The sequence below is a fragment of the Capricornis sumatraensis genome, chromosome 4 (assembly GCF_032405125.1).
Source record: "Capricornis sumatraensis isolate serow.1 chromosome 4, serow.2, whole genome shotgun sequence".
Taxonomy (NCBI): domain Eukaryota; kingdom Metazoa; phylum Chordata; class Mammalia; order Artiodactyla; family Bovidae; genus Capricornis; species Capricornis sumatraensis.
In genome coordinates this window covers 82,832,753-82,845,156 of record NC_091072.1, presented here as the reverse complement: position 1 = coordinate 82,845,156, position 12,404 = coordinate 82,832,753, and the positions used below count along the sequence as shown (strand labels likewise).

Sequence of the window (12,404 nt, the reverse complement as noted above, 5' to 3'; positions counted from 1 at the left end):
CCCCATGGACTGCAGCCTACCAGGCTCCTCTGTCCATGGGATTTTCCAGGCAGGAGTACTGGAGTGGGGTGCCATTGCCTTCTCCAGTACTGTATTACAGTGTTCTAGTTTTTATTTTTATTTTTTAAACATTTCATAAATACCTGCTAAATTCCTTACTTGTCTTTCTCTTGAGCTTCTGCATAATTAGCTAATAGTTAGCTAATTCTCTTTTGTAGTATTTATATAATAACCTCCATTGGATTGTTATTGTGTGTGATGCATTAAAAGTTAGCTTTTCAGAATTTGGAAGAGGAAGCAAATTTTAAAATGGTCTTGCCTTTCCTCAGGTCTTCTCTGTTGTTCCATGTTTGCTAACTGGCACTGATATGACCTAGACTGCCATCATGTGTACAGTCCTTTGGTTCTAGATTATTTGAAATTTTCAATGGTGCCCAGCCTATAAGAGAGATTTAGATATTAACAAATTTAATTTAATAATGTAATAAAGATTTCAATATTAAAATAAATATATGACCTCTGTCCTTTGTTTATTTACTTACAGAATCAGTCTAGTTGAAAACAAATGAGCTAGAAAATTGTATTTTATATTTTCTTATATAGGTAAAGAAAGACCTGTTCAGCCTTTGAAAACATCAAGAGATACTTCACCCTCAAGTTCTTCAGCAGTTCCTTCATCAAAGGTTTGTTGTATTTCTAAAATTAATTTAAAGAAGGATTACAAAGTAGATGAGATAGACTGTCTAGTACAGTGCTTTTATTCTTTACTGTCATACCTAATGGGAGTAATTTGCTGCATTAAACTCTAGAGTTTTAAGTAACCATAACTTGAAAATAGCCACCAGAATAAATGAACAGTTTTCTTATGGAATTATTTCCACAGGCTATGCTAAAATTAGTACTTACTGTATGCCTTCTCATCTTGACACCTGAGTGGAAATGAATATTCAGATGGTGTGTATTTGAGAGAATATGCTTTTATTTTGGGCTTCCCTTGTGGCTCAGCTAATAAAGACTCTCCCTGCAATGTGGGAGACCTGGGTTTGATCCCTGGGTTGGGAAGATACCCTGGAGAAGGGAAAGGCTACCCACCCCAATATTCTGGCCTGGAGAATTCCGTGGATTTTGGAAGTGACCTAACAGAGACCTGACATTTATTGTATAATTACTTGATTCTTGATAATATATCATGTATTTTCTTCTGTTATAAATTCATCTAAAAATTCTATGATGTAGGTAAGTATGTTTCCATTCGAAGTTAAATAATTTTCTCAAATTATTTCACTGATGAGCTATCCCCAACATTTAAAAATACCCATTCTTCTCAAACTCTTCCAAAAAATAAAAGAGGATCAAACGCTTCCAGCATTGTTTTATGAGACTAGCATTATCCTGATACCAAAACCAGACAAGGACATTACAAGGAAAGAAAATCACAGGCCAATATCTCTGCAAAATCTCTTAGTCAGAATTTGTCAAGTCAAATTCATCAGCACATGATCAAGTGGAATTTCTTCTAGGCATGCTAGGATGGTTCAGTATCTGCAGATCAATCAGTGTTGTGATGCTGATTGATAGTGTAGTGTGATAGTGTAGTGTATTTATCCTTAATAAAATTAAGGATAAAAATCATAGTAGCATCTTTGCAGAAAACATATTTGATAAAATTTAATATAGTTTGATAAAAAGTCAACAGAGGGCATGAGGGAACATCCCTCAACAAAATAAAGGCTATATTTGTCAAGCCAACAGCCAACATCATTGTCAAAGCATTTATTCTAGGATCAGGAACAAGATAAGGATGCCCAGTCTTACCAGTTCTATTCAACATAATATTGGAAGTCCTAGCCAGAGCAGTTAGGCAAGGAAAAGAAATAAAAAGCATCTAAATTAGAGAGGAAGAAGTAAAACTTTAACTGTTTTTGGATTACATGGTATTACATATAGAAGACACTAAAAAAAGAAATAAAGTTAAACAGCAAGTGGGACCTAATTAAGCTTAAAAGCTTTTGCAGAACAAAGGAAACCATTAAGAAAATAAAAAGACAACCTACAAAATGGGAAAAATATTTGCAAAAAATATTTGCAAATGGTATGACCAATAAGGACTTAATATACAAAATATATAAATAGTTCTTACACCTTAATATCAAAAAACAGGCAGAAGACCTGAATAGGAATTTTTCCAAAGAAGACATACAGGCTAATAGGTACATGAAAAGATGCTCAACATTGCTAATTATTAGACAAATGCAAATCATAACCACAATGAGCTATTGCCTCACACCAGTCAAAATAGCTGTCATCAAAAAGTATACAAATGACAAATGTTTGAGGGTATATGGAGAAGAGGAAACTCTTGTATGCAATTGGTGAGAATGTAAATTGGAAAACAGTATAGGGATTCCTAAAAACAAAAAACAAAACCATAATTATCATATCATCTAGCAGTCTGCTTCCATGTATATAAGCAAAGTAAATGAAAACGGTGAGTACATGGCAACTCCGAGAGTACAAGGAAGCTCTGCACCCCTTTGTTTAGCCTTGTTTAAGAATCTTTTTATCATAAACTGCTTCCCATTAGGCACAAAATTTAGCCCATGTGTCAGCACTGGAAGGAGTTCAGCATCTGTCTGTCAGGATGCTTTCATTTGCCCATATGGCTACTTACTCATGCTAAGGAAAGGCCAAGATGGCAGAGTAGAAAGACCTTAAACCCATCTCCTCATAAGAAGAGCAAAATCACAATTTTCTGTAGAACAGTCATTGATGAGAAAGAGTGGGACCTACCAGAAAAGATCTTCTGCAACTAAAGACATAAAGAAGGAACCACAGCAAGAGAGGTAGGAAGAATGAACTCAATAGAATAAAATCCCATACCCTCCAGGTTGGCAACCCATGGAGGATAATTATATTGCAGAAGTCCTCCCACAGGAGTAAGAGTTCTGAGTCCTACATCAGGCTCCCAAGCCCAGGGTTCTGGCACCAGGAAGACAAGCTCCTAGAGCATTTGGCTTTGAAGGCCAGCAGTACTTAATTGCAGGAGGCCCACAGAAATAGGGAAATAGACACTTCACTCTTAAAGGAGGCACACAAAACCACATGCATACCAGGATGCAGCGCAAAAGAAGTAATTTGATAGGTGCCTGTACAAGACCTACCTGCTGGTCCTGGAGAATCTCCTGGAGAGGCAGGGAGCAGCTGCAGCTCACCCTGCAGACATGGACACTGGTGGCAGACATATTGGGGAACATTCAAACACACGAACACTGTTGCTGGCTGCTACCATCTTGGCTCACTGGCACCAAGATCTGGCCCCATTCAGCAGCCTGAAGGGTCAGTGCTGGGATTCCTCAGGCCAAACAACAAACTGGGTGGGAACACATCCCCACCCACCAAAAGACAGGTTCTCTAAAGACTTCTTGATCCTATGTCTACGTCTAGACATGCCCCTGGATATGTCCCTATCCAGCAAAGGGTCAAGAACCAGCTCTAACTACCAGTGGGTAGGCACCAACTCTTCCCACCAGGAATCCTGTACTAGCTTCTAGACCAGCCTCACCCAATAGGGGAAAGACAGCAGAAGCAACCCAGACCTACTCTGGGACCAGTTGTGCCCTTGCCTTGACCACAGCAGGCCAAAACAGCCTTCTGGACACCCTAGACACCATGCACAACTGTTTAAGGAGCTGGCCTCCCTACCTCAGTGATCAGAAATGAGGCTCTGGGATCCCTGAACACTGCAGCCAGACTCTAGAAATTGGTTCTGCCTGCCAAAAACCCTAACCCTGCTCAGTAGTGAGCCAGCACTAGCTCCAGGGCCCCCTAGGATTCTGCAGCCAGCTACCTTGTGACCAGGTACCACTAGACAGTAGCCAGCAGCATCTGCACAAGACAGGCCTGGCAGCCAACCAGATTAGGGGCCAACCAAGTCTAGACTTCCCACATAATCAGCCCACCATAACAGAAGGACCCATGCAGCCTTCTTAAGGGGAATGCTCAGAGCGTATAGCTTAGGTGATGACACTGCTAGGACACATAGGATATCTCCTAGAGAACAGCACTTTTCCAAGGTCGAGAAATGTCACTGACTTCTCACATAGATAAAAATACAAATAGCAAATTAGACAAAATGAGGCATCATAGGAATATGTTCTAGACAAATAAGATATAACCTCAGAAGAAGAATTTAAGTGAAGATTGGCAGTCTACCTGAAAAAGAGTTCAGAATAATGATCGTAAAGATGATCAAAGAACTTGACAGGAGAGTAGATACATAGAGTGAGAAGTTAGAAGGTTTTTTTTAACAAACAGAAAATATAAAGAACAACCAGAGATAAGAATACAATAACTGAAATGAAAAATACACTAGAAAGAATTAATATTAGATTAAATGATACAGAAGAATACATCAATGAGCTGGAAGAGAAAGTAGTGAAAGTGACTACCAATGAATAGAACAAAGACAAAAAGAGACCTCTGGGACCATTAATATTCACATTATAGAGGCCTCAGAAGGAAAAGAGAGAGAAAGGACCTGAGAAAATTAAAGATAAAGTGAAAATATTAAAAGCAGCAAGGGAAATACAGCAAATAGCATACAAGGACCTCCCATAAGATGATGGGAGCTGATTTTTCAACAGAGACTCTGCAGGCCAGAAGGGAGTGGCATGATATATTTAAAGGAAGGGAAGAACCTGCAACCAAGAATACTTCGGGCTTCCCTGGTGGCTCAGTGGTACAGAATCCACCTGCCAATGTAGGAGACGTGGGTTCGATCCCTGGGTCAGAGAGATTCCCTGGAGAAGGAAATTGCAACCCACTCCAGTATTCTTGCCTGGGAAATGCCATGGACAGAGGAACCTGGTGGGCTATAGTCAATGAGGTCACAGAAGAGTTGGACATGACTTAGTGACTAAACAACAATAAGAATACTTTACCCGTTAAGGCTTTCATTCAGATCTGATGGTGAAGTCAAAAGCTTTACAGGCAAGCCAAAACTAAAGGAATTCAGCACCACTAAACCAGCTTTAAAACAAGTGTTAAAGGAACTTCTCTAGGTGGGAAAAAAAAAGACCACCACAGGAATACAAGAAGATTATGAAATGAAAAAGCTTACCAGTAAAGGCAAACATACTATAAAGGTAGAAAATCATCTACACACAAAGCTAGTAGGGAGGTTAAAAGACAAAAGTAGTAAAATCATCTGTATCCACAATAAGCAATTAAGGGATACAGAAAACAATTAGATATAAAATTAAAGACAGTAATCATGAAGTGAGGAGAGTACAAACATAGGGCCTTAAAAAAATGCATTTGAAATTAAGAGATCAGCAACTTGATATACTGCTATAAAGAAATCTCATAACCACAAACCAAAATATAAAATATGTACAGACAAAAAAGAAAAATCCAAACATAATACTAACGATAGTCATCAAATCACAAGAGAAGAGAACAAAAGAAAGCCGGGGGCGGAAAGACCTAAAACAGCAAAATTGCAGTAAGAATATATATATTGATAACTATCTTAAATGTAAATAAATTAAATGTTCCACCCAAAGACATAGGTGGCTGCATAGACACAATAAGACCCATATATATGCTGTGTACAAAAGACTAACTTCAAGTATAGAGTTACATACAGACTGAAAGGGAGGGGATACGGAAATGAAAATAAAAAGAAAGCTGGAGTAGCAAATTCTTATATCAGACAAAATAGACTTTAATGAAGACGAACAGGAGACAAATGACACTATATACGGATCAAAGGGCCAATCCAAGAAGAAGATATAACAACTGTAAATATGTATGTACCCAACATTCGAGGGACTCAGTGTATAAGGCAAATATTAACAGACACAAAAGGAAAAATTGACAATTATAGTAGTAACACCCTACTTATTAGGTTGGTGAAAAAGTAATTGTGATTTCGGACCATGAATTTTAAATTGTTATAATGAGGCTCAAACACATTTTTATTAATCAAAATAGAAACCATTACAATCAACAGATTTTTGCCAGCAAGAGACAAGTTTGTTAATTCCTGGAGCACAAAGTCCGTCTTTCAGGATTCAGCGAATTTTTGAAAAGCACTTTCTGCCTCGTCTTTGTTCTGGAAGCTTTGGAGCTGCTGCTTGGTCTAACCAGTAAGCTGGTCATCACCAGTTGTTGTATGAAATCCACTTGTTTCACATCACAGTCTGATCTAGAAATAGTTAATGGTTGTTTCATAGAATAAGAGAAGATGACACTTCAAAAAGACATATATATATATATTTTTTTTGCTTTTCGGTCAGCTCTGAGACACGCCCTTAATGAACTTTTTCACCTTTCCAATTTGCTTCAAATGCTGAATGACCATATAGTGGTTGATGTTAAGTTCTTTCATAACTTCTCATGTAGTTGTAAAAGGATCAACTCTGATGATCCTTTCAGTTGGTCTGGCCACTTTCAGAACTCTTGTCTCCTTTGCAGAACTTCTTGAACCACCACTGCACTGTATGTTTGTTAGCAGTTCTTGGGCCAGATGTGTTGTTGATACTGCAAGTTGTCTCCAATGCTTTCCTTTGAACTCAAATAAGAAAATTGCTTGAATTTGCTTTTTGTCTAACATCATTTCCCTAGTCTAAAATAAATATAAAATAAACAGCAATAAGTCATTAGCAATAAAGCATAAAGCAAGAAATGCACATTAAAATAATGTATAATATAACCACATTTAAGAATGTATTCCAGTATCAAATTGCAGAGTTCAACAGTGCAAAACCAAAATTACTGTTGCACCAATTTAATACATCAATGGACAGATCATCTAGACAGAAATTCAGTAAGGGAACACAGACCTTAAATGTAATACATTAGACAAAATGGACTTGATTGATATTTATAGAGCATTCTATTTGAAAGCACCAGAATACACATTGTTTTCAAGTGTAAATGGCACATTATCCAAAATGAATTATTAGCTAAGCCACAAAACAAGCCTTAGTAAATTTAAAACCATTGAAATCATATCAAGCATCTTTTTTGACCACAAGGATATGAGAGTAGAAATCAACTACAAGAAAAAAGCCTACAAAAAACACAGACACATTGGAGGCAAAACAATAAGCCACTAAAGGGCCAATGGATCATTTAAGAAATCGAAGGAAATGAAAACAATATCTCAGGTAGAGATCTGCCTTTTTTTTTTTTTGGACTATGCTGCATGGCTTGCAGGATCTCAGTTCCCTGACCAGGGACTGAATTCATGCCACACAGTGAAAGCCTGAAATCCTAACCACTAGGCCACCAGGGAACTCCCTTGCATTTCTGTGTTCATTGTAGTGTTACTCGCTATAGCCAAAACGTGGAAATAGTCTAACTGGCCCTCAATGAATGAATGGATAGAGAAAGTATGGGGGGTGTGTGTGTATAATTTATTTATATATATATAAATATTATTCAACAAAGGAGGGCATCTTAGCATTTGTGACAACATGGATAGACTTTGAGGGCATTATACTAAGTAAAATAAGCCAGGTGGAGAAACATGAGTATTGCATGATCTTATTTATATGTGGAATCTAAAGAAGGCAAATTCACAGAAAGAAGAGTGGTTACCAGCCTCTGGAGGATGATAGGCAAGGGGAACTGTTGTCAGAGATTATAAACTTGAAGCTACAATGTATATCAGTTCTGGGTATCTATAACATAGTTTTGTAGTTAACAATATTCTTATTATAATTGAAATTTCCTAATAGATTTTTAATGTTCGAACCACAAAGAAGAGATACCAATCATGTCATCATGCAAGTATTAGCTAACACTATGGCTGTGGTTATGTTGCAATGAAAAAAGTAGGTGTATATCTCCATTTTATGGCAAGGCTTAGGTGTTAAATAATTTTCTTAAGGACATAACTAGTCTTCACTGCATCGTTCTTCACAGGCCTCCTTCCCAGCATTCCTAAACGTTGAAAAGATGATTCATGGTTCTGATCCTCAAAATTTAAAATTTGTGGTGTTGCTGAGATTCTTTCCACCAGCCTCCCACATTCTCTCTCTTGCCATGACTGTCGTTACTTCTCTTCTCTTTTTTCTCCACTTCTTTTTGGTTTCTGTCTTTAGTATGTCTGGCTTTTGTGTAAGAATACATATCATCTGGTGGGCTATGCTGGTGTTCACAGGGCATCTGCTTCTCTGCCTCAAATAAAAAAAAAGAAAAATGTGTTTTTGCGGTGACTTGTGTCTTTGGAGCTTTCCCAGAAGGCTGAGGATGCTAGAATGCTGGATTTTGAATAGAAAAGTTTGATGGGTTTTTTTTTTTTTTTGGTTATTTTTTTACCATATCAAGAGTTCTTTACCCATCTGAAACACTGGCTTGTTTTTTTTATGTGTTTGGTTATATAGGAAAGAATGAAGAGTAAAAATAGGACTTACCCATAATTTAAATATTATGATATTTGAAATATTTATTTCCCTTTAACTATAATATGGTGTTTCAAATCCTAAAAGAAGATGCTGTGAAAGTGCCACACCCAATATGTCAGCAAATTTGGAAAACTCAGCAGTGGCCACAGGACTGGGAAAGGTCAGTTTTCATTCCAATCCCAAAGAAAGGCAGTGCCAAAGAATATTCAAACTACCACACAATTGCACTCATCTCACATGCTAGCGAAGTCACGCTCAAAATTCTCCAAGCCAGGCTTCAACAGTATGTCAACTGAGAACTTGCAGATGTTCAAGCAGGATTTAGAAAAGGCAGAGGAACCAGAGATCAAATTGCCAACATCTGTTGGATCCTAGAAAAAGCAAGAAATTCCAGAAAAATATCTGCTTCTGCTTCATTGACTATGCTAAAGCCTTTGACTATATGGATCACAACAAACTGGGGGAAATCCTTCAGGAGATGGGAGTACCAGACCACCTTACCTGCCTCCTGAGAAATCTGTATGCAGGTCAAGAAGCAACAGTTAGAACCAGATATGGAACAACGGACTGGTTCCAAATTGGGAAAGGAGTACAGTCAAGGTGGTTATCTTGTCACCCTGCTTATTTAACTTATATGCAGAGTACATCATGAGAAATGCCAGGCTGGATGAAGCACAAGCTGGAATCAAGATTGCTGGGAGAAAGATTGCTGCGTATCAGTAATCTCAGATATGCAGATGATACCAACTTTATGGCAGAAAATGAATAAGAACTAAAGAGCCTCTTGATGAAAGTTAAAGAGGATTATCAAAAAGCTGGCTTAAAATTCAATGTTCAGATCATGGCATCTGGTCTCATCACTTCATGGCAAATAGATGGGGAAACAATGGAAACAGTGACAGACTTTATTTACCTGGGCTCCAGAATCACTCTAGATGGTGACTGCAGCCATGAAATTAAAAGACACTTGCTCCTTGGAAGAAAAGCTATGACAACTCTAGAGAGCATATTAAAAAGCAGAGATATCACCTTGCAGACAAAGGTCCATCTAGTCAATGCTGTGGTTTTTCTAGTACTCATATATGGATGTGAGAATTGGACCGTAAAGAAAGCTGAGTGCCGAAAAAAGATACTTTTGAGCTGTGATGTTGGAGAAAACTCTTGAGAGTCCCTTGGACAGCAAGGAGATCCAACCAGTCCATCCTAAAGGGATTGGAAGGACTGATGCTGAAGCTGAAGCTTCAGTACTTTGGCCACCTAATGGGAACAACTGATTCACTGGAAAAGACCCTAATGCTGGGAAGATTGAAGGCAGAAGGAGAAGGAGATGACAGAGGATGAGATGGTTGGATGGTGTCACTGACTCGATGGACATGAGTTTGAGCAAGCTCCAAGAGGTGTTGGTGGACAGAGAAGCCTGGTGTGCTGCAGTCCATGGGGCCACAGAGACAGACACAACTGAGCGACTGAACTGAGCTGAATAATGTGATGTGAATATAAGTTACAGCATAGTACTTTGTTCGTGACAAAATATATTTTAACCGTAAAATCCATCCATAGCCTGGCAGCATAGTCACACTGTGTCTGTTGTGCTGAACTGTAGCCATGAGCAAGCAACTCCTGACCCTGGGCAACTTGTGCAACATGCACACCTAGAGCCCTTGGGCCCCTCCAGCCGGCACTGGGCTAGGGTCTGTGGTGGACGAGGAAGCAGAAGGAATGAGGGCCCTGGGGATGGCAGGGTAACACAGATTTGGTTTTGGTTCAGGAAGATAGAAACTAGTGTTTTTGAAGCAGAAAAGTGAGCTGAAAGAAATGCCATGAACATGGCAAGAAACGTAAACTGCTGACCTCATTGAAACAAGATTGGTTGAAATAGTTATCATCAGAGTGTTCTAACAGACTCACTGTGGAGGCAGCGTAGTGAATTTGAGTTGTTGAGAAACTGTCTTTTAGTTTACTATTAACATATTGTTGTGCTACATCTACCAGAAAAAAGGGCGGAATTTGTTTGGCATATACTCTCTGCTGACAAAATGGACCTGAATTTTGTGGACAGACATGGAATCGATTTAGAAAACTTCCTCTTGAGAATTGGTTCACATCCCATCCTTTACAGAGACGGGCTCTTCTGTTTTTAACAGAGGAATGTTACTGGAAGGAGACTGTAAATGTAACTGGATTTCAGCTGAAAGCAGACTCAGGTTGAAAATGCTTTAATGCAACATTCAGAGTGAAAAACCCAGACAAGAGATTTACTGAATTAAAACACTGTGATTAAAACACAGTGATGAACTACAGTCTGTCATCTCATATCTTCTTTGAGTCAGAGCTAGAGTAGTAGATTGCATGGTGTATATAAAGTGCACGGAAATTATGGGCAAGTTTTCAGTGAGTGAAATGCCACAGTAAAAGAAATGGGTGATGGACTGCAGAGTGCTGGTCATCACATGGATGTGCTTGCATCTTCTATTGATGGTATTTTGGAAGATAAAGAACATTATGCAGATCAGTTAAAGGAGTATCCTTTTCATACAGAAGCACTGCAGGTGTGTGCAGGAAACATGACTTAAATAGTATGACTTGGAGATGGCTGCTAAGAACTTAGCATCCAAGAAGCAGCAACGTGAGGAACTTGCTACTGGGACCGTGAGAACATTTTCTTTGAAGGGAATGACTACCAAACTCTTTGGTCAAGACACTCCAGAGCAAAGAGGAGCCAGAATAAAAATTCCAGAAGAATGAATAAGTGAAGGAGAACAACAACTTCAGTCTAAAAATCTGGAAGGCAGAGAATTTGTCTTGGGTTGATATTTAATGCTTGGGCTGATATTTAATGCTTCAAAGAACAAAAGAACTGTGATTTAAAGGAGGCCCTCATAAGCTATGCAGTCATGCAGATCAGTATGTGCAAAAAAGGAATTCAAGTTTGGACCAGTGCTAAAGAATGCTTTAGCAAAATGTAATCCTGTGAAAGAGATGGGAATACCAGACCACCTGACCTGCCTCTTGAGAAATCTGTATGCAGGTCAGGAAGCAACAGTTAGAACTGGACGTGGAACAACAGACTGGTTCCAAATAGGAAAAGGAGTACACCAAGGCTGTGTATTGTCACCCTGCTTATTTAACTTCTATGCAGAGTACATCATGAGAAATGCTGGACTGGAAGGAACACAAGCTGGAATCAAGATTGCCGGGAGAAATATCAATAACCTCAGATGTGCAGAAGACACCAACCTTATGGCAGAAAGGGAAGAGGAAGTAAAAAACCTCTTGATGAAAGTGAAAGAGGAGAGTGAAAAAGTTGGCTTAAAGCTCAACATTCAGAAAACGAAGATCATGGCATCTGGTCCCATCACTTCATGGGAAATAGATGGGGAAACAGTGGAAATAGTGTCAGACTTTATTTTTTTGGCTCCAAAATCACTGCAGATGGTGACTGCAGCCATGAAATTAAAAGACGCTTACTCCTTGGAAGAAAAGTTATGACCAACCTAGATAGCATATTCAAAAGCAGAGATATTACTTTGCCGACTAAGGTCCGTCTAGTCAAGGCTATGGTTTTTCCTGTTGTCGTGTATGGATGTGAGACTTGGACTGTGGAGAAGGCTAAGCACCAAAGAATTGATGCTTTTGAACTGTGGTGTTGGAGAAGACTCTTGAGAGTCCCTTGGACTGCAAGGAGATCCAACCAATCCATTCTGAAGGAAATCAGCCCTGGGATTTCTTTGGAAGGAATGATGCTAAAACTGAAACTCCAGTACTTTGGCCACCTCATGCGAAGAGTTGACTCATTGGAAAAGACTCTGATGCTGGGAGGGATTGGGGGCAGGAGGAGAAGGGGACGACAGAGGATGAGATGGCTGGATGGCATCACGGACTCGATGGATGTGAGTCTGAGTGAACTCTGGGAGTTGGTGATAGACAGAGAGGCCTGGCGTGCTGTGATTCATGGGGTGGCGAAGAGTCGGACACGACTGAGCGACTGAA

At 39.1% G+C, this 12,404-nt stretch overlaps 1 protein-coding gene and 1 pseudogene across 4 annotated transcripts in view; both read left to right on the top strand.

The window, feature by feature from the left end:
- The window catches only part of PPHLN1 (periphilin 1), a 170,856-nt gene that overhangs the window by 82,054 nt on the left and 76,398 nt on the right, over nt 1–12,404 (top strand). For all 4 annotated transcript variants that reach the window (XM_068969745.1, XM_068969744.1, XM_068969743.1 and 1 more), the window contains one exon: nt 604–683. In XM_068969745.1, the coding sequence (XP_068825846.1) occupies nt 604–683 (80 nt within the window). The remainder of the gene's footprint in view (nt 1–603; nt 684–12,404) is intronic.
- Nucleotides 3,222–11,380, top strand: LOC138077963 (sorting nexin-4-like; annotated as a pseudogene).